Here is a 21,512-nt window from a genome sequence, read left to right as displayed (position 1 = left end):
GAGTGCTTGAACCTCAGAAGGATTAAATATGATCACGGAGGCGATCGGTGGCGTGAAAAAGATCCTGTCATCCGCAGGATTCGAACCTGCGCCCTCCGAAGAGGACTGCGACCTGAACGCAGCGCCTTAGACCACTCGGCCAGAATGACGACGTTGTTTTGGTAGTGCTTGAACCTCAGAAGGATTAAATATGATCATGGAGGCGATCGGTGGCGTGAAAAAGATCCTGTCATCCGCAGGATTCGAACCTGCGCCCTCCGAAGAGGACTGCGACCTGAACGCAGCGCCTTAGACCACTCGGCCAGAATGACGTTGTTGTTTTGGAGTGCAATTGAACCTCAGAAGGATTAAATATGATCATGGAGGCGATCGGTGGCGTGAAAAAGATCCTGTCATCCGCAGGATTCGAACCTGCGCCCTCCGAAGAGGACTGCGACCTGAACGCAGCGCCTTAGACCACTCGGCCAGAATGACGACGTTGTTTTGGGCAGTGCTTGAACCTCAGAAGGATTAAATATGATCATGGAGGCGATCGGTGGCGTGAAAAAGATCCTGTCATCCGCAGGATTCGAACCTGCGCCCTCCGAAGAGGACTGCGACCTGAACGCAGCGCCTTAGACCACTCGGCCAGAATGACGACGTTGTTTTGTGAGTGCTTGAACCTCAGAAGGATTAAATATGATCATGGAGGCGATCGGTGGCGTGAAAAAGATCCTGTCATCCGCAGGATTCGAACCTGCGCCCTCCGAAGAGGACTGCGACCTGAACGCAGCGCCTTAGACCACTCGGCCAGAATGACGTTGTTATTTTTGAGGCAATTGAACCTCAGAAGGATTAAATATGATCATGGAGGCGATCGGTGGCGTGAAAAAGATCCTGTCATCCGCAGGATTCGAACCTGCGCCCTCCGAAGAGGACTGCGACCTGAACGCAGCGCCTTAGACCACTCGGCCAGAATGACGACGTTGTTTTGGGAGTGCTTGAACCTCAGAAGGATTAAATATGACCATGGAGGCGATCGGTGGCGTGAAAAAGATCCTGTCATCCGCAGGATTCGAACCTGCGCCCTCCGAAGAGGACTGCGACCTGAACGCAGCGCCTTAGACCACTCGGCCAGAATGACGTTGTTACTTTTGAGGCAATTGAACCTCAGATAGAATAAATATGATCATGGAGGCGATCGGTGGCGTGAAAAAGATCCTGTCATCCGCAGGATTCGAACCTGCGCCCTCCGAAGAGGACTGCGACCTGAACGCAGCGCCTTAGACCACTCGGCCAGAATGACGTTGTTATTTTTGGGAGTGCAATTGAACCTCAGATAGGATTAAATATGATCATGGAGGCGATCGGTGGCGTGAAAAAGATCCTGTCATCCGCAGGATTCGAACCTGCGCCCTCCGAAGAGGACTGCGACCTGAACGCAGCGCCTTAGACCACTCGGCCAGAATGACGACGTTATTTTGGAGGGCATTGAACCTCAGAAGGATTAAATATGATCATGGAGGCGATCGGTGGCGTGAAAAAGATCCTGTCATCCGCAGGATTCGAACCTGCGCCCTCCGAAGAGGACTGCGACCTGAACGCAGCGCCTTAGACCACTCGGCCAGAATGACGACGCTTTTTTTGGGAGTGCATTGAACCTCAGAAGGATTAAATATGATCATGGAGGCGATCGGTGGCGTGAAAAAGATCCTGTCATCCGCAGGATTCGAACCTGCGCCCTCCGAAGAGGACTGCGACCTGAACGCAGCGCCTTAGACCACTCGGCCAGAATGACGTTGTTATTTTTGAGGCAATTGAACCTCAGATAGAATAAATATGATCATGGAGGCGATCGGTGGCGTGAAAAAGATCCTGTCATCCGCAGGATTCGAACCTGCGCCCTCCGAAGAGGACTGCGACCTGAACGCAGCGCCTTAGACCACTCGGCCAGAATGACGACGTTGTTTTGGGAGTGCTTGAACCTCAGAAGGATTAAATATGATCACGGAGGCGATCGGTGGCGTGAAAAAGATCCTGTCATCCGCAGGATTCGAACCTGCGCCCTCCGAAGAGGACTGCGACCTGAACGCAGCGCCTTAGACCACTCGGCCAGAATGACGACGTTGTTTTGGGAGTGCTTGAACCTCAGAAGGATTAAATATGATCACGGAGGCGATCGGTGGCGTGAAAAAGATCCTGTCATCCGCAGGATTCGAACCTGCGCCCTCCGAAGAGGACTGCGACCTGAACGCAGCGCCTTAGACCACTCGGCCAGAATGACGACGTTGTTTTGCGAGTGCTTGAACCTCAGAAGGATTAAATATGATCATGGAGGCGATCGGTGGCGTGAAAAAGATCCTGTCATCCGCAGGATTCGAACCTGCGCCCTCCGAAGAGGACTGCGACCTGAACGCAGCGCCTTAGACCACTCGGCCAGAATGACGACGTTGTTTTGAGGCAATTGAACCTCAGAAGGATTAAATATGATCATGGAGGCGATCGGTGGCGTGAAAAAGATCCTGTCATCCGCAGGATTCGAACCTGCGCCCTCCGAAGAGGACTGCGACCTGAACGCAGCGCCTTAGACCACTCGGCCAGAATGACGACGTTGTTTTGGGAGTGCTTGAACCTCAGAAGGATTAAATATGATCACGGAGGCGATCGGTGGCGTGAAAAAGATCCTGTCATCCGCAGGATTCGAACCTGCGCCCTCCGAAGAGGACTGCGACCTGAACGCAGCGCCTTAGACCACTCGGCCAGAATGACGTTGTTGTTTTGAGGCATTGAACCTCAGAAGGATTAAATATGATCATGGAGGCGATCGGTGGCGTGAAAAAGATCCTGTCATCCGCAGGATTCGAACCTGCGCCCTCCGAAGAGGACTGCGACCTGAACGCAGCGCCTTAGACCACTCGGCCAGAATGACGACGTTTTTTTATGTCTTAGCTTGAACCTCAGAAGGATTAAATATGATCATGGAGGCGATCGGTGGCGTGAAAAAGATCCTGTCATCCGCAGGATTCGAACCTGCGCCCCCCGAAGAGGACTGCGACCTGAACGCAGCGCCTTAGACCACTCGGCCAGAATGACGTTGTTACTTTTGATGCTATTGAACCTCAGAAGGATTAAATATGATCATGGAGGCGATCGGTGGCGTGAAAAAGATCCTGTCATCCGCAGGATTCGAACCTGCGCCCTCCGAAGAGGACTGCGACCTGAACGCAGCGCCTTAGACCACTCGGCCAGAATGACGTTGTTATTTTTGAGGCAATTGAACCTCAGATAGAATAAATATGATCATGGAGGCGATCGGTGGCGTGAAAAAGATCCTGTCATCCGCAGGATTCGAACCTGCGCCCTCCGAAGAGGACTGCGACCTGAACGCAGCGCCTTAGACCACTCGGCCAGAATGACGACGTTGTTTTGGGAGTGCTTGAACCTCAGAAGGATTAAATATGATCACGGAGGCGATCGGTGGCGTGAAAAAGATCCTGTCATCCGCAGGATTCGAACCTGCGCCCTCCGAAGAGGACTGCGACCTGAACGCAGCGCCTTAGACCACTCGGCCAGAATGACGACGTTGTTTTGGGAGTGCTTGAACCTCAGAAGGATTAAATATGATCACGGAGGCGATCGGTGGCGTGAAAAAGATCCTGTCATCCGCAGGATTCGAACCTGCGCCCTCCGAAGAGGACTGCGACCTGAACGCAGCGCCTTAGACCACTCGGCCAGAATGACGTTGTTAGTTTTGAGGCAATTGAACCTCAGAAGGATTAAATATGATCATGGAGGCGATCGGTGGCGTGAAAAAGATCCTGTCATCCGCAGGATTCGAACCTGCGCCCTCCGAAGAGGACTGCGACCTGAACGCAGCGCCTTAGACCACTCGGCCAGAATGACGACGTTGTTTTGGGTAGTGCTTGAACCTCAGAAGGATTAAATATGATCATGGAGGCGATCGGTGGCGTGAAAAAGATCCTGTCATCCGCAGGATTCGAACCTGCGCCCTCCGAAGAGGACTGCGACCTGAACGCAGCGCCTTAGACCACTCGGCCAGAATGACGACGTTACTTTGGGAGTGTATGAACTTCAGAAGGATTAAATATGATCACGGAGGCGATCGGTGGCGTGAAAAAGATCCTGTCATCCGCAGGATTCGAACCTGCGCCCTCCGAAGAGGACTGCGACCTGAACGCAGCGCCTTAGACCACTCGGCCAGAATGACGTTGTTATTTTTGAGGCAATTGAACCTCAGATAGAATAAATATGATCATGGAGGCGATCGGTGGCGTGAAAAAGATCCTGTCATCCGCAGGATTCGAACCTGCGCCCTCCGAAGAGGACTGCGACCTGAACGCAGCGCCTTAGACCACTCGGCCAGAATGACGACGTTACTTTGGTAGTGCATTGAACCTCAGAAGGATTAAATATGACCATGGAGGCGATCGGTGGCGTGAAAAAGATCCTGTCATCCGCAGGATTCGAACCTGCGCCCTCCGAAGAGGACTGCGACCTGAACGCAGCGCCTTAGACCACTCGGCCAGAATGACGACGTTACTTTGGTAGTGCTTGAACCTCAGAAGGATTAAATATGACCATGGAGGCGATCGGTGGCGTGAAAAAGATCCTGTCATCCGCAGGATTCGAACCTGCGCCCTCCGAAGAGGACTGCGACCTGAACGCAGCGCCTTAGACCACTCGGCCAGAATGACGTTGTTAGTTTTGGAGGCAATTGAACCTCAGAAGGATTAAATATGATCATGGAGGCGATCGGTGGCGTGAAAAAGATCCTGTCATCCGCAGGATTCGAACCTGCGCCCTCCGAAGAGGACTGCGACCTGAACGCAGCGCCTTAGACCACTCGGCCAGAATGACGTTGTTACTTTTGAGGCAATTGAACCTCAGATAGAATAAATATGATCATGGAGGCGATCGGTGGCGTGAAAAAGATCCTGTCATCCGCAGGATTCGAACCTGCGCCCTCCGAAGAGGACTGCGACCTGAACGCAGCGCCTTAGACCACTCGGCCAGAATGACGTTGTTATTTTTGAGGCAATTGAACCTCAGAAGGATTAAATATGATCATGGAGGCGATCGGTGGCGTGAAAAAGATCCTGTCATCCGCAGGATTCGAACCTGCGCCCTCCGAAGAGGACTGCGACCTGAACGCAGCGCCTTAGACCACTCGGCCAGAATGACGTTGTTATTTTTGAGGCAATTGAACCTCAGATAGGATTAAATATGATCATGGAGGCGATCGGTGGCGTGAAAAAGATCCTGTCATCCGCAGGATTCGAACCTGCGCCCTCCGAAGAGGACTGCGACCTGAACGCAGCGCCTTAGACCACTCGGCCAGAATGACGTTGTTATTTTTGAGGCAATTGAACCTCAGAAGGAATAAATATGATCATGGAGGCGATCGGTGGCGTGAAAAAGATCCTGTCATCCGCAGGATTCGAACCTGCGCCCTCCGAAGAGGACTGCGACCTGAACGCAGCGCCTTAGACCACTCGGCCAGAATGACGACGTTACTTTGGTAGTGCAATTGAACCTCAGAAGGATTAAATATGACCATGGAGGTGATCGGTGGCGTGAAAAAGATCCTGTCATCCGCAGGATTCGAACCTGCGCCCTCCGAAGAGGACTGCGACCTGAACGCAGCGCCTTAGACCACTCGCCCAGAATGACGTTGTTATCTTTGAGGCAATTGAACCTCAGAAGGATTAAATATGATCATGGAGGCGATCGGTGGCGTGAAAAAGATCCTGTCATCCGCAGGATTCGAACCTGCGCCCTCCGAAGAGGACTGCGACCTGAACGCAGCGCCTTAGACCACTCGGCCAGAATGACGTTGTTACTTTTGTAGTGCAATTGAACCTCAGAAGGATTAAATATGACCATGGAGGCGATCGGTGGCGTGAAAAAGATCCTGTCATCCGCAGGATTCGAACCTGCGCCCTCCGAAGAGGACTGCGACCTGAACGCAGCGCCTTAGACCACTCGGCCAGAATGACGTTGTTACTTTTGTAGTTGTGCAATTGAACCTCAGAAGGATTAAATATGACCATGGAGGTGATCGGTGGCGTGAAAAAGATCCTGTCATCCGCAGGATTCGAACCTGCGCCCTCCGAAGAGGACTGCGACCTGAACGCAGCGCCTTAGACCACTCGGCCAGAATGACGTTGTTTTTTGAGGCAATTGCTGAACCTCAGAAGGATTAAATATGACCATGGAGGTGATCGGTGGCGTGAAAAAGATCCTGTCATCCGCAGGATTCGAACCTGCGCCCTCCGAAGAGGACTGCGACCTGAACGCAGCGCCTTAGACCACTCGGCCAGAATGACGTTGTTACTTTTGTAGGCAATTGAACCTCAGAAGGATTAAATATGATCATGGAGGCGATCGGTGGCGTGAAAAAGATCCTGTCATCCGCAGGATTCGAACCTGCGCCCTCCGAAGAGGACTGCGACCTGAACGCAGCGCCTTAGACCACTCGGCCAGAATGACGTTGTTACTTTTAAGGCAATTGAACCTCAGAAGGATTAAATATGATCATGGAGGCGATCGGTGGCGTGAAAAAGATCCTGTCATCCGCAGGATTCGAACCTGCGCCCTCCGAAGAGGACTGCGACCTGAACGCAGCGCCTTAGACCACTCGGCCAGAATGACGACGTTTTTACTGTAGTGCTTGAACCTCAGAAGGATTAAATATGACCATGGAGGTGATCGGTGGCGTGAAAAAGATCCTGTCATCCGCAGGATTCGAACCTGCGCCCTCCGAAGAGGACTGCGACCTGAACGCAGCGCCTTAGACCACTCGGCCAGAATGACGTTACGTTATTGGTTTGAACCTCAGAAGGATTAAATATGACCATGGAGGTGATCGGTGGCGTGAAAAAGATCCTGTCATCCGCAGGATTCGAACCTGCGCCCTCCGAAGAGGACTGCGACCTGAACGCAGCGCCTTAGACCACTCGGCCAGAATGACGTTGTTACTTTTAAGGCAATTGAACCTCAGAAGGATTAAATATGACCATGGAGGTGATCGGTGGCGTGAAAAAGATCCTGTCATCCGCAGGATTCGAACCTGCGCCCTCCGAAGAGGACTGCGACCTGAACGCAGCGCCTTAGACCACTCGGCCAGAATGACGACGTTACTTTGGTAGTGCAATTGAACCTCAGAAGGATTAAATATGACCATGGAGGTGATCGGTGGCGTGAAAAAGATCCTGTCATCCGCAGGATTCGAACCTGCGCCCTCCGAAGAGGACTGCGACCTGAACGCAGCGCCTTAGACCACTCGGCCAGAATGACGTTGTTAGTTTTTAGGCAATTGAACCTCAGAAGGATTAAATATGATCATGGAGGCGATCGGTGGCGTGAAAAAGATCCTGTCATCCGCAGGATTCGAACCTGCGCCCTCCGAAGAGGACTGCGACCTGAACGCAGCGCCTTAGACCACTCGGCCAGAATGACGACGTTACTTTGGTAGTGCAATTGAACCTCAGAAGGATTAAATATGACCATGGAGGTGATCGGTGGCGTGAAAAAGATCCTGTCATCCGCAGGATTCGAACCTGCGCCCTCCGAAGAGGACTGCGACCTGAACGCAGCGCCTTAGACCACTCGGCCAGAATGACGACGTTAATTTTGGTAGTGCAATTGAACCTCAGAAGGATTAAATATGACCATGGAGGCGATCGGTGGCGTGAAAAAGATCCTGTCATCCGCAGGATTCGAACCTGCGCCCTCCGAAGAGGACTGCGACCTGAACGCAGCGCCTTAGACCACTCGGCCAGAATGACGACGTTACTTTGGTAGTGCATTGAACCTCAGAAGGATTAAATATGACCATGGAGGTGATCGGTGGCGTGAAAAAGATCCTGTCATCCGCAGGATTCGAACCTGCGCCCTCCGAAGAGGACTGCGACCTGAACGCAGCGCCTTAGACCACTCGGCCAGAATGACGTTGTTAGTTTTAAGGCAATTGAACCTCAGAAGGATTAAATATGATCATGGAGGCGATCGGTGGCGTGAAAAAGATCCTGTCATCCGCAGGATTCGAACCTGCGCCCTCCGAAGAGGACTGCGACCTGAACGCAGCGCCTTAGACCACTCGGCCAGAATGACGTCGTTACTGTTGAGGCAATTGAACCTCAGAAGGATTAAATATGACCATGGAGGTGATCGGTGGCGTGAAAAAGATCCTGTCATCCGCAGGATTCGAACCTGCGCCCTCCGAAGAGGACTGCGACCTGAACGCAGCGCCTTAGACCACTCGGCCAGAATGACGACGTTACTCTGGTAGTGATTGAACCTCAGAAGGATTAAATATGACCATGGAGGTGATCGGTGGCGTGAAAAAGATCCTGTCATCCGCAGGATTCGAACCTGCGCCCTCCGAAGAGGACTGCGACCTGAACGCAGCGCCTTAGACCACTCGGCCAGAATGACGTTGTTAGTTTTGAGGCAATTGAACCTCAGACAGGATTAAATATGATCATGGAGGCGATCGGTGGCGTGAAAAAGATCCTGTCATCCGCAGGATTCGAACCTGCGCCCTCCGAAGAGGACTGCGACCTGAACGCAGCGCCTTAGACCACTCGGCCAGAATGACGCGTTACTTGTTATTTTTGTTTTAAGTGCAATTGAACCTCAGAAGGATTAAATATGATCATGGAGGCGATCGGTGGCGTGAAAAAGATCCTGTCATCCGCAGGATTCGAACCTGCGCCCTCCGAAGAGGACTGCGACCTGAACGCAGCGCCTTAGACCACTCGGCCAGAATGACGACGTTACTCTGGTAGTGCTTGAACCTCAGAAGGATTAAATATGACCATGGAGGTGATCGGTGGCGTGAAAAAGATCCTGTCATCCGCAGGATTCGAACCTGCGCCCTCCGAAGAGGACTGCGACCTGAACGCAGCGCCTTAGACCACTCGGCCAGAATGACGTTGTTACTTTGGTAAGTGCAATTGAACCTCAGAAGGATTAAATATGATCATGGAGGCGATCGGTGGCGTGAAAAAGATCCTGTCATCCGCAGGATTCGAACCTGCGCCCTCCGAAGAGGACTGCGACCTGAACGCAGCGCCTTAGACCACTCGGCCAGAATGACGTTGTTACTTTTGAGGCAATTGAACCTCAGAAGGATTAAATATGATCATGGAGGCGATCGGTGGCGTGAAAAAGATCCTGTCATCCGCAGGATTCGAACCTGCGCCCTCCGAAGAGGACTGCGACCTGAACGCAGCGCCTTAGACCACTCGGCCAGAATGACGACGTTACTCTGGTAGTGCTTGAACCTCAGAAGGATTAAATATGACCATGGAGGTGATCGGTGGCGTGAAAAAGATCCTGTCATCCGCAGGATTCGAACCTGCGCCCTCCGAAGAGGACTGCGACCTGAACGCAGCGCCTTAGACCACTCGGCCAGAATGACGACGTTAATTTTGGTAGTGCTTGAACCTCAGAAGGATTAAATATGACCATGGAGGCGATCGGTGGCGTGAAAAAGATCCTGTCATCCGCAGGATTCGAACCTGCGCCCTCCGAAGAGGACTGCGACCTGAACGCAGCGCCTTAGACCACTCGGCCAGAATGACGTTGTTATTTTTGAGGCAATTGAACCTCAGATAGGATTAAATATGACCATGGAGGCGATCGGTGGCGTGAAAAAGATCCTGTCATCCGCAGGATTCGAACCTGCGCCCTCCGAAGAGGACTGCGACCTGAACGCAGCGCCTTAGACCACTCGGCCAGAATGACGACGTTACTCTGGTAGTGCTTGAACCTCAGAAGGATTAAATATGACCATGGAGGTGATCGGTGGCGTGAAAAAGATCCTGTCATCCGCAGGATTCGAACCTGCGCCCTCCGAAGAGGACTGCGACCTGAACGCAGCGCCTTAGACCACTCGGCCAGAATGACGACGTTACTTTGGTAGTGCTTGAACCTCAGAAGGATTAAATATGACCATGGAGGTGATCGGTGGCGTGAAAAAGATCCTGTCATCCGCAGGATTCGAACCTGCGCCCTCCGAAGAGGACTGCGACCTGAACGCAGCGCCTTAGACCACTCGGCCAGAATGACGTTGTTAGTTTTAAGGCAATTGAACCTCAGAAGGATTAAATATGATCATGGAGGCGATCGGTGGCGTGAAAAAGATCCTGTCATCCGCAGGATTCGAACCTGCGCCCTCCGAAGAGGACTGCGACCTGAACGCAGCGCCTTAGACCACTCGGCCAGAATGACGTTGTTATTTTTGAGGCAATTGAACCTCAGATAGAATAAATATGACCATGGAGGCGATCGGTGGCGTGAAAAAGATCCTGTCATCCGCAGGATTCGAACCTGCGCCCTCCGAAGAGGACTGCGACCTGAACGCAGCGCCTTAGACCACTCGGCCAGAATGACGACGTTACTTTGGTAGTGCTTGAACCTCAGAAGGATTAAATATGACCATGGAGGTGATCGGTGGCGTGAAAAAGATCCTGTCATCCGCAGGATTCGAACCTGCGCCCTCCGAAGAGGACTGCGACCTGAACGCAGCGCCTTAGACCACTCGGCCAGAATGACGTTGTTAGTTTTGAGGCAATTGAACCTCAGAAGGATTAAATATGATCATGGAGGCGATCGGTGGCGTGAAAAAGATCCTGTCATCCGCAGGATTCGAACCTGCGCCCTCCGAAGAGGACTGCGACCTGAACGCAGCGCCTTAGACCACTCGGCCAGAATGACGTTGTTACTTTTGAGGCAATTGAACCTCAGATAGAATAAATATGACCATGGAGGTGATCGGTGGCGTGAAAAAGATCCTGTCATCCGCAGGATTCGAACCTGCGCCCTCCGAAGAGGACTGCGACCTGAACGCAGCGCCTTAGACCACTCGGCCAGAATGACGTTGTTATTTTTGAGGCAATTGAACCTCAGATAGAATAAAATATGACCATGGAGGCGATCGGTGGCGTGAAAAAGATCCTGTCATCCGCAGGATTCGAACCTGCGCCCTCCGAAGAGGACTGCGACCTGAACGCAGCGCCTTAGACCACTCGGCCAGAATGACGACGTTACTTTGGTAGTGCTTGAACCTCAGAAGGATTAAATATGACCATGGAGGTGATCGGTGGCGTGAAAAAGATCCTGTCATCCGCAGGATTCGAACCTGCGCCCTCCGAAGAGGACTGCGACCTGAACGCAGCGCCTTAGACCACTCGGCCAGAATGACGACGTTACTTTGGTAGTGCATTGAACCTCAGAAGGATTAAATATGACCATGGAGGTGATCGGTGGCGTGAAAAAGATCCTGTCATCCGCAGGATTCGAACCTGCGCCCTCCGAAGAGGACTGCGACCTGAACGCAGCGCCTTAGACCACTCGGCCAGAATGACGTTGTTACTTTTGAGGCAATTGAACCTCAGATAGAATAAATATGATCATGGAGGCGATCGGTGGCGTGAAAAAGATCCTGTCATCCGCAGGATTCGAACCTGCGCCCTCCGAAGAGGACTGCGACCTGAACGCAGCGCCTTAGACCACTCGGCCAGAATGACGTCGTTATTTTGAGGCACTTGAACCTCAGAAGGATTAAATATGATCATGGAGGCGATCGGTGGCGTGAAAAAGATCCTGTCATCCGCAGGATTCGAACCTGCGCCCTCCGAAGAGGACTGCGACCTGAACGCAGCGCCTTAGACCACTCGGCCAGAATGACGACGTTATTTTGGGAGTGTTTGAACCTCAGAAGGATTAAATATGATCATGGAGGCGATCGGTGGCGTGAAAAAGATCCTGTCATCCGCAGGATTCGAACCTGCGCCCTCCGAAGAGGACTGCGACCTGAACGCAGCGCCTTAGACCACTCGGCCAGAATGACGTTGTTACTCTTTGAGGCAATTGAACCTCAGAAGGATTAAATATGATCATGGAGGCGATCGGTGGCGTGAAAAAGATCCTGTCATCCGCAGGATTCGAACCTGCGCCCTCCGAAGAGGACTGCGACCTGAACGCAGCGCCTTAGACCACTCGGCCAGAATGACGACGTTATTTTGGGAGTGTTTGAACCTCAGAAGGATTAAATATGATCATGGAGGCGATCGGTGGCGTGAAAAAGATCCTGTCATCCGCAGGATTCGAACCTGCGCCCTCCGAAGAGGACTGCGACCTGAACGCAGCGCCTTAGACCACTCGGCCAGAATGACGACGTTAGTTTTAAGGCAATTGAACCTCAGAAGGATTAAATATGATCATGGAGGCGATCGGTGGCGTGAAAAAGATCCTGTCATCCGCAGGATTCGAACCTGCGCCCTCCGAAGAGGACTGCGACCTGAACGCAGCGCCTTAGACCACTCGGCCAGAATGACGACGTTACTTTTGTAGTGATTGAACCTCAGAAGGATTAAATATGATCATGGAGGCGATCGGTGGCGTGAAAAAGATCCTGTCATCCGCAGGATTCGAACCTGCGCCCTCCGAAGAGGACTGCGACCTGAACGCAGCGCCTTAGACCACTCGGCCAGAATGACGTCGTTATTTTTGAGGCAATTGAACCTCAGATGGATTAAATATGATCATGGAGGCGATCGGTGGCGTGAAAAAGATCCTGTCATCCGCCAGAATGACGCTATTATTTCTAGTGTAATTGAAGCTCAGATGGATTAAATGCTAAATGAACCTGGCATTTTCGAGGTTGAGTGTAATGAGAAGATTGCTAATGCGAAGTGAACGTCGCTGCAGCAGGAAGAGCCCAGTCTAACGACACGAGTATGTGCGCAGGCTCATCATGTGTCGTAGCCATGACGCACATCACTGAAAGTACGCAGAATTTATAGTCGGGTCAAAACGACGTGAAGTATGGTGCAGTTGCGTGAGTGGTTGCGCTCGAAGCGACGCGGGGATAAATAGTGGTTGGAATCGACCTAGGACCATCGCGAGCTCCAGCGATGGTGCCAGCAAAGGTCTGCCATCGATCCTTACCGCTATAGTCCACCTCACCGCTTCGATCGCAACCTCCTACGCAACTGTACCGTGCTTCACGTCGTTTTGACCCTTCTATTCAGTTGCGTGTTCGAAAAGCGGATTGGTTGTGTAATTCTCATCGCATGCATTTTATTCGACATCTAAATGTAGGTTTATATCAGTCCTCGCTCGCCTTCAAACGTTGTATTTATTTACAAGGGATCTGGATATAGATGGATCAGGATGAAGTTGATGTCGCACCGTCACAGCTTGGAACTAAAGCTTAGTAGGTATTTTTTTTGTTCTCTGGTCTCCCTGTAATGGCTCTCACACTTAGTCGAGTTTTTGATCACCACGATAATGGTTCTTTTATCATGTATTGTTCGTTTGAACTTGTAAGAAATTGCAGCATTTCTACCCTCTTTAGGAACTTAGGGTGCTGCTTCGAAGTCAGTCAACGAAAAGCGCTTTCTATTTACATTGGCGAGTATGGAAGGGTTAGTGTTGCACTGCTAGCTCCTGAGTCCGGACTAAGGCAGCTTGACGGATTTCCGCTTCAAACTTTTCATTGTGCGAGTGGGATGAAATAGTGAAGTTTGAAAGTGGCACTGGCGCAGGTACAAGTCGGTGTTATTTGCGCTAAGATTATTGCGAACTTGATATGCGAATAGTTTGTCTTGCGTAGGTTCATATAAACTTGGCCAAGTAATAACGTTTACTTCTTCTATTGCATTGGTTTCTCTGTAGAAATATGCATCATTCCAACTGGGATATAAATTTACAATATGTGTGCAACTTACTTACAGTATATAAACACTTGAGTATGCGCTATACCCCTTTGGGTAGATGTTGGCTTGTATGAGCAGTGAAGAGGATGGCAGTAAACCAGTCCAGGCAACGCAGAATTGGTACATTAGCCGCTTCATTTTGCGCACCAATTTTGCGCAGTTTTAGGAAATCAGTTAATATGAGATTTTTTTTTTTGGAAATCAACTTGGTTGTATACGGACTTTTCGAGAGCCGCATTCGAAGAAAAACAACCAGGCAACCTATTGCGTCGTGTTGTTCTTCTAAAGTCTAATGTTCCATCACGCATCATTGATTACGAATAAACACTTTTGTTTTGGTAACATGGTCAAATGCCTTTTTATCCTTGGGTTATGTAGTTATAAGTCACAGCAGAAAATAGTTACAAGTGGTTGAGTGAAACAGTGGATGAAAGTTGGTACAAATGCCATATTTCGTCTCGAAACACCAGAGGACTAACACAAATATATGCAAATGCGCAAGAATTCTATTCAACTATTATTTACTAGAAAAATCAATAATAACGGAAACAAAACTGGAAACGGTTAGAAAGATCATCTGCTGGAAATTACTTCAGAAATTTAGCTACTATTCGAATTCAACTGTTCAACTATGAAACCAAATTAACAGTATTTCAGCTGGGACTCTAGATACGAAGTAGAACTGCAGAATTTCTCAGAATGCGGTGATGAAGGAGAGATTTGGTTTGGGCGAAATGCTGAAAAGAGGTACGTTACTGCTAAACTCACCATTATGTAGTTCTATGTTCAACAGAATTTCCAGAATTATTGATTTTGTCGTATCAAATGTACCGACTACTGCCAGCATCCTTGATTTAGGTTGTGGAAACGGCTCCGTACTAAGGAGATTGGTGGGTTTTTCTGTTGCAGGCCATGGCCATTACCACTTTTGCGCAAGTGTGGCGTTTTAGATTCGTCTTAGATTCGTTTTAGATTTTAGATTCGGAGGTGGTGACATTTTTTTCAGAGAAAAATTCTCTTAGTAGAGTAAAATTTTGTTGTCTGTGAAAGTCATTCATTTCCTATATAGTAATGCCAAAACGATCTGAAGCCTGGTGCAGTTTAATAACTCTATTTGGACTGCAAAGATAGATAGATAGGTCTAAACTGGATCGCAACTGTTGGCTTCATCACACTGCTTCGAGTGCAACGGCTTTTGCAACTGGGCTTAGCTTCAGATCATTTTGACCTGAAAATAACATATCTCAGTTCTGAAAGACTTGATGTACTGTCGTAACATAAGTTTTTAGCGTTCTAGTGGATACACGCAACTGACAGGTGTGGATTACTGTCCAGCAGCTATTGAATTGGCGAATCGTATATCAGAAAATGAACAACATAAAACAAACATTTCATTCAAGGTTAATTTTTAACTTCAGTACCATTTTATCTCATTATTTATCATGTAACCCCAGAGTAGCCAACCATGACGTTACCTCATTCAGTACCATACTATAGTTTTTCCTATCTAGTATTTGCATTTTGCAAGGAAACAGACACTGTCTCCTCGTTCCTGTAGAATTTCGCCGTTAAGTTCTATTCGATGTACAGAAGGGATCAAAGATAAGGTACCTTAAAAGGAAATGAGGCGTTTGTATTGAGTAGAGGCGGTGTTTGCGTTGCTGCAAGTATGCCAAGAACATCTGGTTGTGTGATTTTTCGATTTCGGGAAGTAGTACTATGTTAGGAGCTTACCTTAACATCTACGACTGACAACTTGTACTTAGGACCAGCGCCGACTAGAGTAGACTAGAGTTTTCTGTAGTCACTAGAGGAGCACTATTTAAATTGTTGCACACCTGGTTCGAGTTAGTGAGGCGATTTCCCTGGTTCTAGGTCGTGGATATTCTTTCATCAGGATCGAAGGACGCGTTTTCCAATCATTACGACGTCGTGCTTGATAAGGGGACTTGGGATGCGATAAGTCTTAGCAGTGATAGGGGTGAGTCTAGCAGCGTTGTTGCAACCACTTTCATCCATAGCTCTGAAGTGCTCGCGAAAGCCACGATTTACAGATGCTCGACTTATCGCATACAGAAATGCAGTTGTTGCAGCGCTGAGAACCTCTGGGCAGTTTGTGATTTTCTCTTGCAATTTTACGACGTGAGTCCCTTGAAACCCTGTTCTAGAAGCATTTTTTTGCACCCTAACGGATTATTTTATATCTCGACTTCCAATTTAAGTGGGTTTTAACATTGGTAAAATTCTGTAGTTTTTGTGGTCTAGCAGAACATTCAGTATCCTGAATTTTTAGTAAATTTTACAAGAAAGGTTGGTTAAGTTTTTTTTTATGGGGAAAAGAGTTTTTGGAAAAAAAAAATATTGTGAACTCCATGCCCATGTTCCACGACGAGGTTCATGTATCTTTTGGGGCCTCTTTTCCCGCTGTCGATTTGATTCTATTTTCGACGAAGTAGTAAAACAGTGAACTAAAGAACCCAACTAGGAAGATGGGTGATTCCTAGCTGTTGTAAGCTTCCCTTGTTCTCGGCGTGAAGGGTCTGTACAATTGACTTTATTGAAAACCCTAATTTCAGGTTAAGTGATTCAATTGAAAAATCCCGAATCATTGCTAATTGTTGTCCAATTGTGAATGTGCGACATATCCATCATCGCCTAATCAATCCTGGCCGGCCTCTCATTCATCTCGCTGTGAAAGTATCAAGTCTTCTAAAAATAGTAGTACTTTTTTGAACGTTGAACCATTCATTTTGTAGTGCGCGTGCTATGTCTTTTATAACCTACTCGGTACTTCTAAAATGCATTCGAGGATTTGTGAAGCGAAATCGAAATATCATCAGTGAATGAAAAATACAAATGAAACGACAATAATTTCAAGATTTCCTTTGTGCTTTACTCACTTATACGAAGGATCACTGCATATTTTCCACGCAGATACAGAAATCTCTGAATGTTTTAACTGTGCTTCACGACATTTTCAATCATGTTCTTAGCTCTGACTTTGTGCCAGATTTCTACTCGTCATTATTTTCCCCTATCACTTATCTTTTCTTACTCACTTCTCAAGACTATCGTCACTATGTTTTAGGGAGGAACTATGCAAATTTTTCGGTGATGGTTCTGCCCTAATCTTTCACTGTGAAATCCCTGCCTCCCACACGTTCAGCTTCGGTGGTCGACAAGGAGTAACTTCCACTGGTGTTGTTTTCAGAAAAATTGATGAAATAATTATGTGATAAAATTCTTTATGTTTTATTTCGACCAAATCTAGTGTAAATTTCACTTAATTTTTATTCGTTCATTTTATTAAGTAGACTTGTTTGATGTCACTGTCGACTTGTTGACGAATTTGATCTCCATTTGTTTGAACACATATTTCTTCATCTGTCGGAAAATGCCAAACACAGATGCGAGTAAGGTGGAGGCAAGCACCACCATTACAACTGCAAGAATTTCGATTAAAAAAAGACTGAAGGGAGAAATCTTTGGTTTCTCCAACAACTCTCGAAGTATAAGTAAAACTTGAAGTTAGCTTTGTTCCAGCTACGTATAAACAATGCAAATCTTCTGAAATGTTGTTAATGAATTTTAATGAGCGTCATTAAATATAATTACAAGAGCTTTCTCAGCATTTTTTACGAATAATTCTTCTGTAATAGATGAATCGACTCTGAAAACTAAGCAACCAGTGGATAAACGTTTCTCTTTATTGTAAATACACTGTCTCGTTGGACACTAATGGCATCATTTTTTCCTCGATACTGCACATTTCACTGCGTTTTTGCGCAGGAGATGTAACTCCGCAGGAAAACAATGATGTTATCAAATTCCGTTAGATGTATTTAGTACAAAAAGAGTTTAGTAGGAGCAGCTCATTATTAAGACATCGCATATTGTGTTCAACAACAAAGAAATCCGAGAAAAAAACTCACAAATGCGGCCAATATCATCGGATCGAACAGGGAGGGAACTCATCCTTTCCAAAAACAGCCGTTCATCGCACAGATGCACCAAATAAATTAAAGAATAGGTTAATGCCACTATTAAAACTAATGATAGAATGTCCTGAAAATCGGGGAAAAATCGGTTCAGTAGATTTTTGTTGTAAGTCAAAAGCTTGCCTCAGATCCAATGCGAGGTTTCTCCCAATTTCTAAGCGACTTCAAGGTCCGACCACTTCGTGCGTATTTTTCTTGACATATTTCACATTGGTCCTTGTTAGACATTGCCACCCATCGGGATAAACACACCTCATGTATATCACCCATCTAAAGAGGCACTGGAGAAGGACACAGGAATAAGGACAAACTTAAAGCATACGAGAAAATCATTTTCCGGAATAAACACAAATGCATCAAGATGGTGCAGAATCAGCTGTTAACGGTAGCGAAATTCTTACTGTTCCAGCGCAGGCGCATGGTCGAACCATCTCGCCACTCTCGGATTGACATATGCGGCATGCCCTTCTTTCTACGGACGACGAATTTTCGCTGTCGGAAGCGCATCTGAACATGATAAGACCAAGACATCCCGACATTATACTAAATGTAGCAACAAGAGGTTATTAAATAACCGCTGGAAAGATTTAAACTGGAAGAGACTGTGAGAAGTTCATAGCAAAACCTAGAAGCAGACACCGGTGCTTTGAGGAGCCTATAAGAGCAGCGAAGCTACGCTTTAGACTGACACCACTTATATGAACAGTTCGCGGAGCCTTCATGAGAGTCCTGGACACCCGCAGTGTCCACATAAGGCTGTGAACTAGGCGGGCAGCCTAAACGATGGCGCCTGACGTTCATTCGCTACCAATTGCGAGCGGTCCCAGGACCTTTAAGAAGTTTCTAGAGCGCAGTTTTGCTTCTCTTGTAGGCTCTTCGGAGCACCGGTGCCTTTCTTCGCCACCTATACATAGCATCAGCCCAGTTAAACATTCCACAGTACGAAAAGAAGGTAAAATTCATTGTAAACATCGCGCTTTCGGCTGCTAGTAACGATGAAGAGGAGGCTCATCAAGAATCAACGATTTACAGAAGTCCAAAGCTTGTTTTTTGGGAACGCTAATATTTCACGGGGAAACACGAAAGTTCCCATATAGAGCTTTGTCTGATGATTTTAATAGTTCTGAGAGCTTATGAACTTGATGTTAATGGGCCTACAATCTAAACAGAAATTAGCCAAGAAGTAGAGTCAATCAGCGCTGCAACTTTGGAAACTTCAGGGTTAAGACGTTGAATTCAAGAAAATTCCACATATCACTTATGTTGAACAATTGAGTGTCGTGCAATTGCCAGTCAGAGGGACCGCTACTTTAGTTGAGAGAGGTGGTTATCTGTGTGATATGGGTGATATAACACAACATAGCATGCGGCGGTTGCCGAAACAAAAATAAATATCGATTGATCTGATAGCTTAAGAGTTGACCACTCTATCCCACTAATTCTACATCCTATAACCTCCTATTTCCTCTCTTCGTGACCAGTTTACCTTTCAATAATCAGATCTGCATGAACATTGGGGTACACCGTGACTTGTTCCGCTCAAGTTAAAGGCATCACCCCACGAATCTGAGGTAGTACGGATTTCAGGTGGAGTATTCGTATACAGGATCGTAGATTATAGAGAGGGGCGATCCCGCCCAATTCTTCCTAATTGCTGTAAAGAATGGCCCGTAAGATGTGGCGCGTGCACACGGCTGGCGCGCTCCAATCGAACACCTTGTATAAGATAGCGCGCCGGAACGCCCGAAGCCGTTTTTTCTTCCGGGCCGTTTTTTTACGGCAATTAGGAAGAAAAGGACGGAACTACACCCCTCTCCGTAATCTACTATGCCGTATACGAATACTCCACCACAAATCCGTACCACTTCAAATGCTTCCTTTACATCTGCTTCCAAACAACGAGGATCCATAAATCCGCTTTTCTTTTCTCCAAAAGAGAGCTTTAGCAAAATTTTGTTTCCAAGATGAGAACTCTCTATATCTCTTTAGTTTTGTGCTGCTCACCTCGGTTTCGGATTCTCTATCGACATAGCAGTGTATGCAGTTCTTGGTGAGTTTTCTGTTCCGCAATGAGTATCTGCTGTTGGCGAGTGTTGTGTTGCAGAACATATCATTGAACGCGACATTCGTGTCGACGCTAAACACAAAACGTTCGGAACAACTATTCTGCCGCAGCTGCCTTCAAGTGGAACTGTTTTGCTACTGTTCCCGTCTTCTTGGATGATAATGGAAACCCCCATAGGCGGCTTTAATCGAACTCGCCTGCCGAGCGGCGGTTAGAAGAAAATGTCTCATCTATTTATCCACTAAAATATGAAACAATGAGTATCAAGAGGGCACATAGACTACAGTCCCCATATCACTATAGTAGTTGTATGGATAAAGGATAGAGGATAAAGTTTCTGGCGTTAATCAATCCACTTGGGATGCGCCCCCACGTTCGCTTCAATTCAGAATCGTTTGAGGTTAACGAACGTGTAAGTGGCCTATACAATGACTTGTGGTGGCTAGCCGATGCGTGAAGTCAGCGTTTTTATCCTCCCAGACACGTCTGGTACCGATTTATCGTCCCCGGAGCGATGAAAGGCTCGGTGAGCACTAGGGCTGATTCGAACCTCCGATCGGTCGTGCACGAAGCGGAACCTCTAACCGCTGCACTACACCCGCCCTAGTTGTATGAAATGATTTTAAAAATTGGAAACAGAAGGTGAAGTCTTCCCTACTGAAGACTGGATTTGACGTTTCAGTGTGTCTAGGCACAAATTCTGGCGAGCCGTATATACTCTGTTAGTGCCCCACTATGCTGAAAGATCATTTTTTTACGACTGTGTTATCCAACCTTCACGCAGAGGCCTCGTGACGCTTCTCATTTAACTGCTGACCAATAAGGGTAGGAGAAGATCGAAAGTGAGAAGCACTCACGAAATGAAACCTGTTACTGAGGGCATCCACGCAAACATGATATTTTTACGATAAAAGAAAAAGTTCATAGTGTTGATTAAGTTCAGTAAGAGGGACAAAATCCAGTTGATCGAAATGTGGCAGCAGTATTTGAAGACAATGCAATTAGCCTGCAAGCCGCATTCTACTCTATTCATCGAGGCTGTCTTTTCAACGCACTTGGCGCCGTTGGAGTACCAAGAGGATAGTTCGCTACTTGATTAGATGGATCAAAGAACAACTGTTGCAGCTCTGACATCAGCCGGATGTACTACATCGCTTGAGGCGGCAACTAAGACCATAGCATAGTGGTAGGGTCTTTTCTGCCCAATTTCGCCTTCGCCATAGGTGACACAGAAGAACCGCAGATCAGCATCCTGCTGATACCGTCCTAGCTAGCACCATCAGGACGCCGGTTGATTGATCTCGACGACAATATTCTGATGGCAAATTTGCGGGACGCAGTACGAAGTTTCAGCTTGTTCCCAACTTTGTGTCGAAGCTAGCAGCACTCTATGGATTACGCCTGGGCCCTAGTAACTGTAAGCGAATGCGAGTCACCTTCAGTGGAAATAAACGTGCAGCCGAAGGGAACTCATCTATAAGTTTTGCTACCTAGGGTGTATGCTGAAGAGCAACAGCAGCCAGGAAAGCGATATACAGCATAGATGTACTAAGATATTCAGCTGTATGACAAAATGTTTGTGGTCGACTCCCATCGTTCATGAAGCTAGGCTGCGAGTCTCTCTGTTCGCTATTCGCCCTATCCTGACGTACGTATCAAGACTTGGACAGAGGCGTTCACAGTGATAGTGGAACTCGACCGCACGGAAAGGAGGCTGCTTGT

General features: G+C 47.9%; 4 protein-coding genes across 5 annotated transcripts; 3 read left to right on the top strand and 1 right to left on the bottom strand.

The window, feature by feature from the left end:
• Positions 1-1,934: 1,934 nt before the first annotated feature.
• On the top strand, positions 1,935-2,438 carry RB195_008007 (uncharacterized protein; the record flags this gene model as incomplete). The annotated part of the gene is made up of 1 exon (XM_064181956.1): positions 1,935-2,438. One exon carries the CDS (start codon positions 1,935-1,937, stop codon positions 2,436-2,438), a length of 504 nt encoding a protein of 167 aa, XP_064038707.1.
• Positions 2,439-3,391: 953 nt separating this feature from the next.
• RB195_008006 (uncharacterized protein) lies at positions 3,392-3,922 on the top strand (the record flags this gene model as incomplete). Its single annotated transcript, XM_064181955.1, has 1 exon — positions 3,392-3,922. One exon carries the CDS (start codon positions 3,392-3,394, stop codon positions 3,920-3,922), a length of 531 nt encoding a protein of 176 aa, XP_064038706.1.
• Positions 3,923-12,923: 9,001 nt separating this feature from the next.
• RB195_008005 (uncharacterized protein) lies at positions 12,924-16,963 on the top strand (the record flags this gene model as incomplete). Of its 2 annotated transcripts, XM_064181953.1 has the most annotated exons (9): positions 12,924-12,938; positions 13,041-13,106; positions 13,159-13,229; positions 14,385-14,474; positions 14,530-14,617; positions 15,017-15,127; positions 15,603-15,708; positions 15,782-15,869; positions 16,816-16,963. In XM_064181953.1, 9 exons carry the CDS (start codon positions 12,924-12,926, stop codon positions 16,961-16,963), a joined length of 783 nt encoding a protein of 260 aa, XP_064038704.1. The 2 variants fall into 2 exon arrangements, with proteins under 2 accessions (XP_064038704.1, XP_064038705.1); XM_064181954.1 differs by lacking the exons at positions 12,924-12,938; positions 13,041-13,106 and having other exon boundaries at positions 13,173-13,225.
• Positions 16,964-17,033: 70 nt separating this feature from the next.
• On the bottom strand, positions 17,034-20,595 carry RB195_008004 (uncharacterized protein; the record flags this gene model as incomplete). The annotated part of the gene is made up of 6 exons (XM_064181952.1): positions 17,034-17,170; positions 17,660-17,792; positions 17,849-17,995; positions 18,127-18,232; positions 19,730-19,862; positions 20,565-20,595. The coding sequence occupies 6 exons, from the start codon at positions 20,593-20,595 to the stop codon at positions 17,034-17,036; spliced, it is 687 nt and encodes a 228-aa protein (XP_064038703.1).
• Between the last annotated feature and the right edge of the window lie 917 nt (positions 20,596-21,512).

This window comes from Necator americanus, chromosome I, assembly GCF_031761385.1.
Source record: "Necator americanus strain Aroian chromosome I, whole genome shotgun sequence".
Taxonomy (NCBI): domain Eukaryota; kingdom Metazoa; phylum Nematoda; class Chromadorea; order Rhabditida; family Ancylostomatidae; genus Necator; species Necator americanus.
The sequence above is the reverse complement of the archived record's forward strand: the minus strand, read 5'-3'. Positions and strand labels throughout refer to the sequence as shown.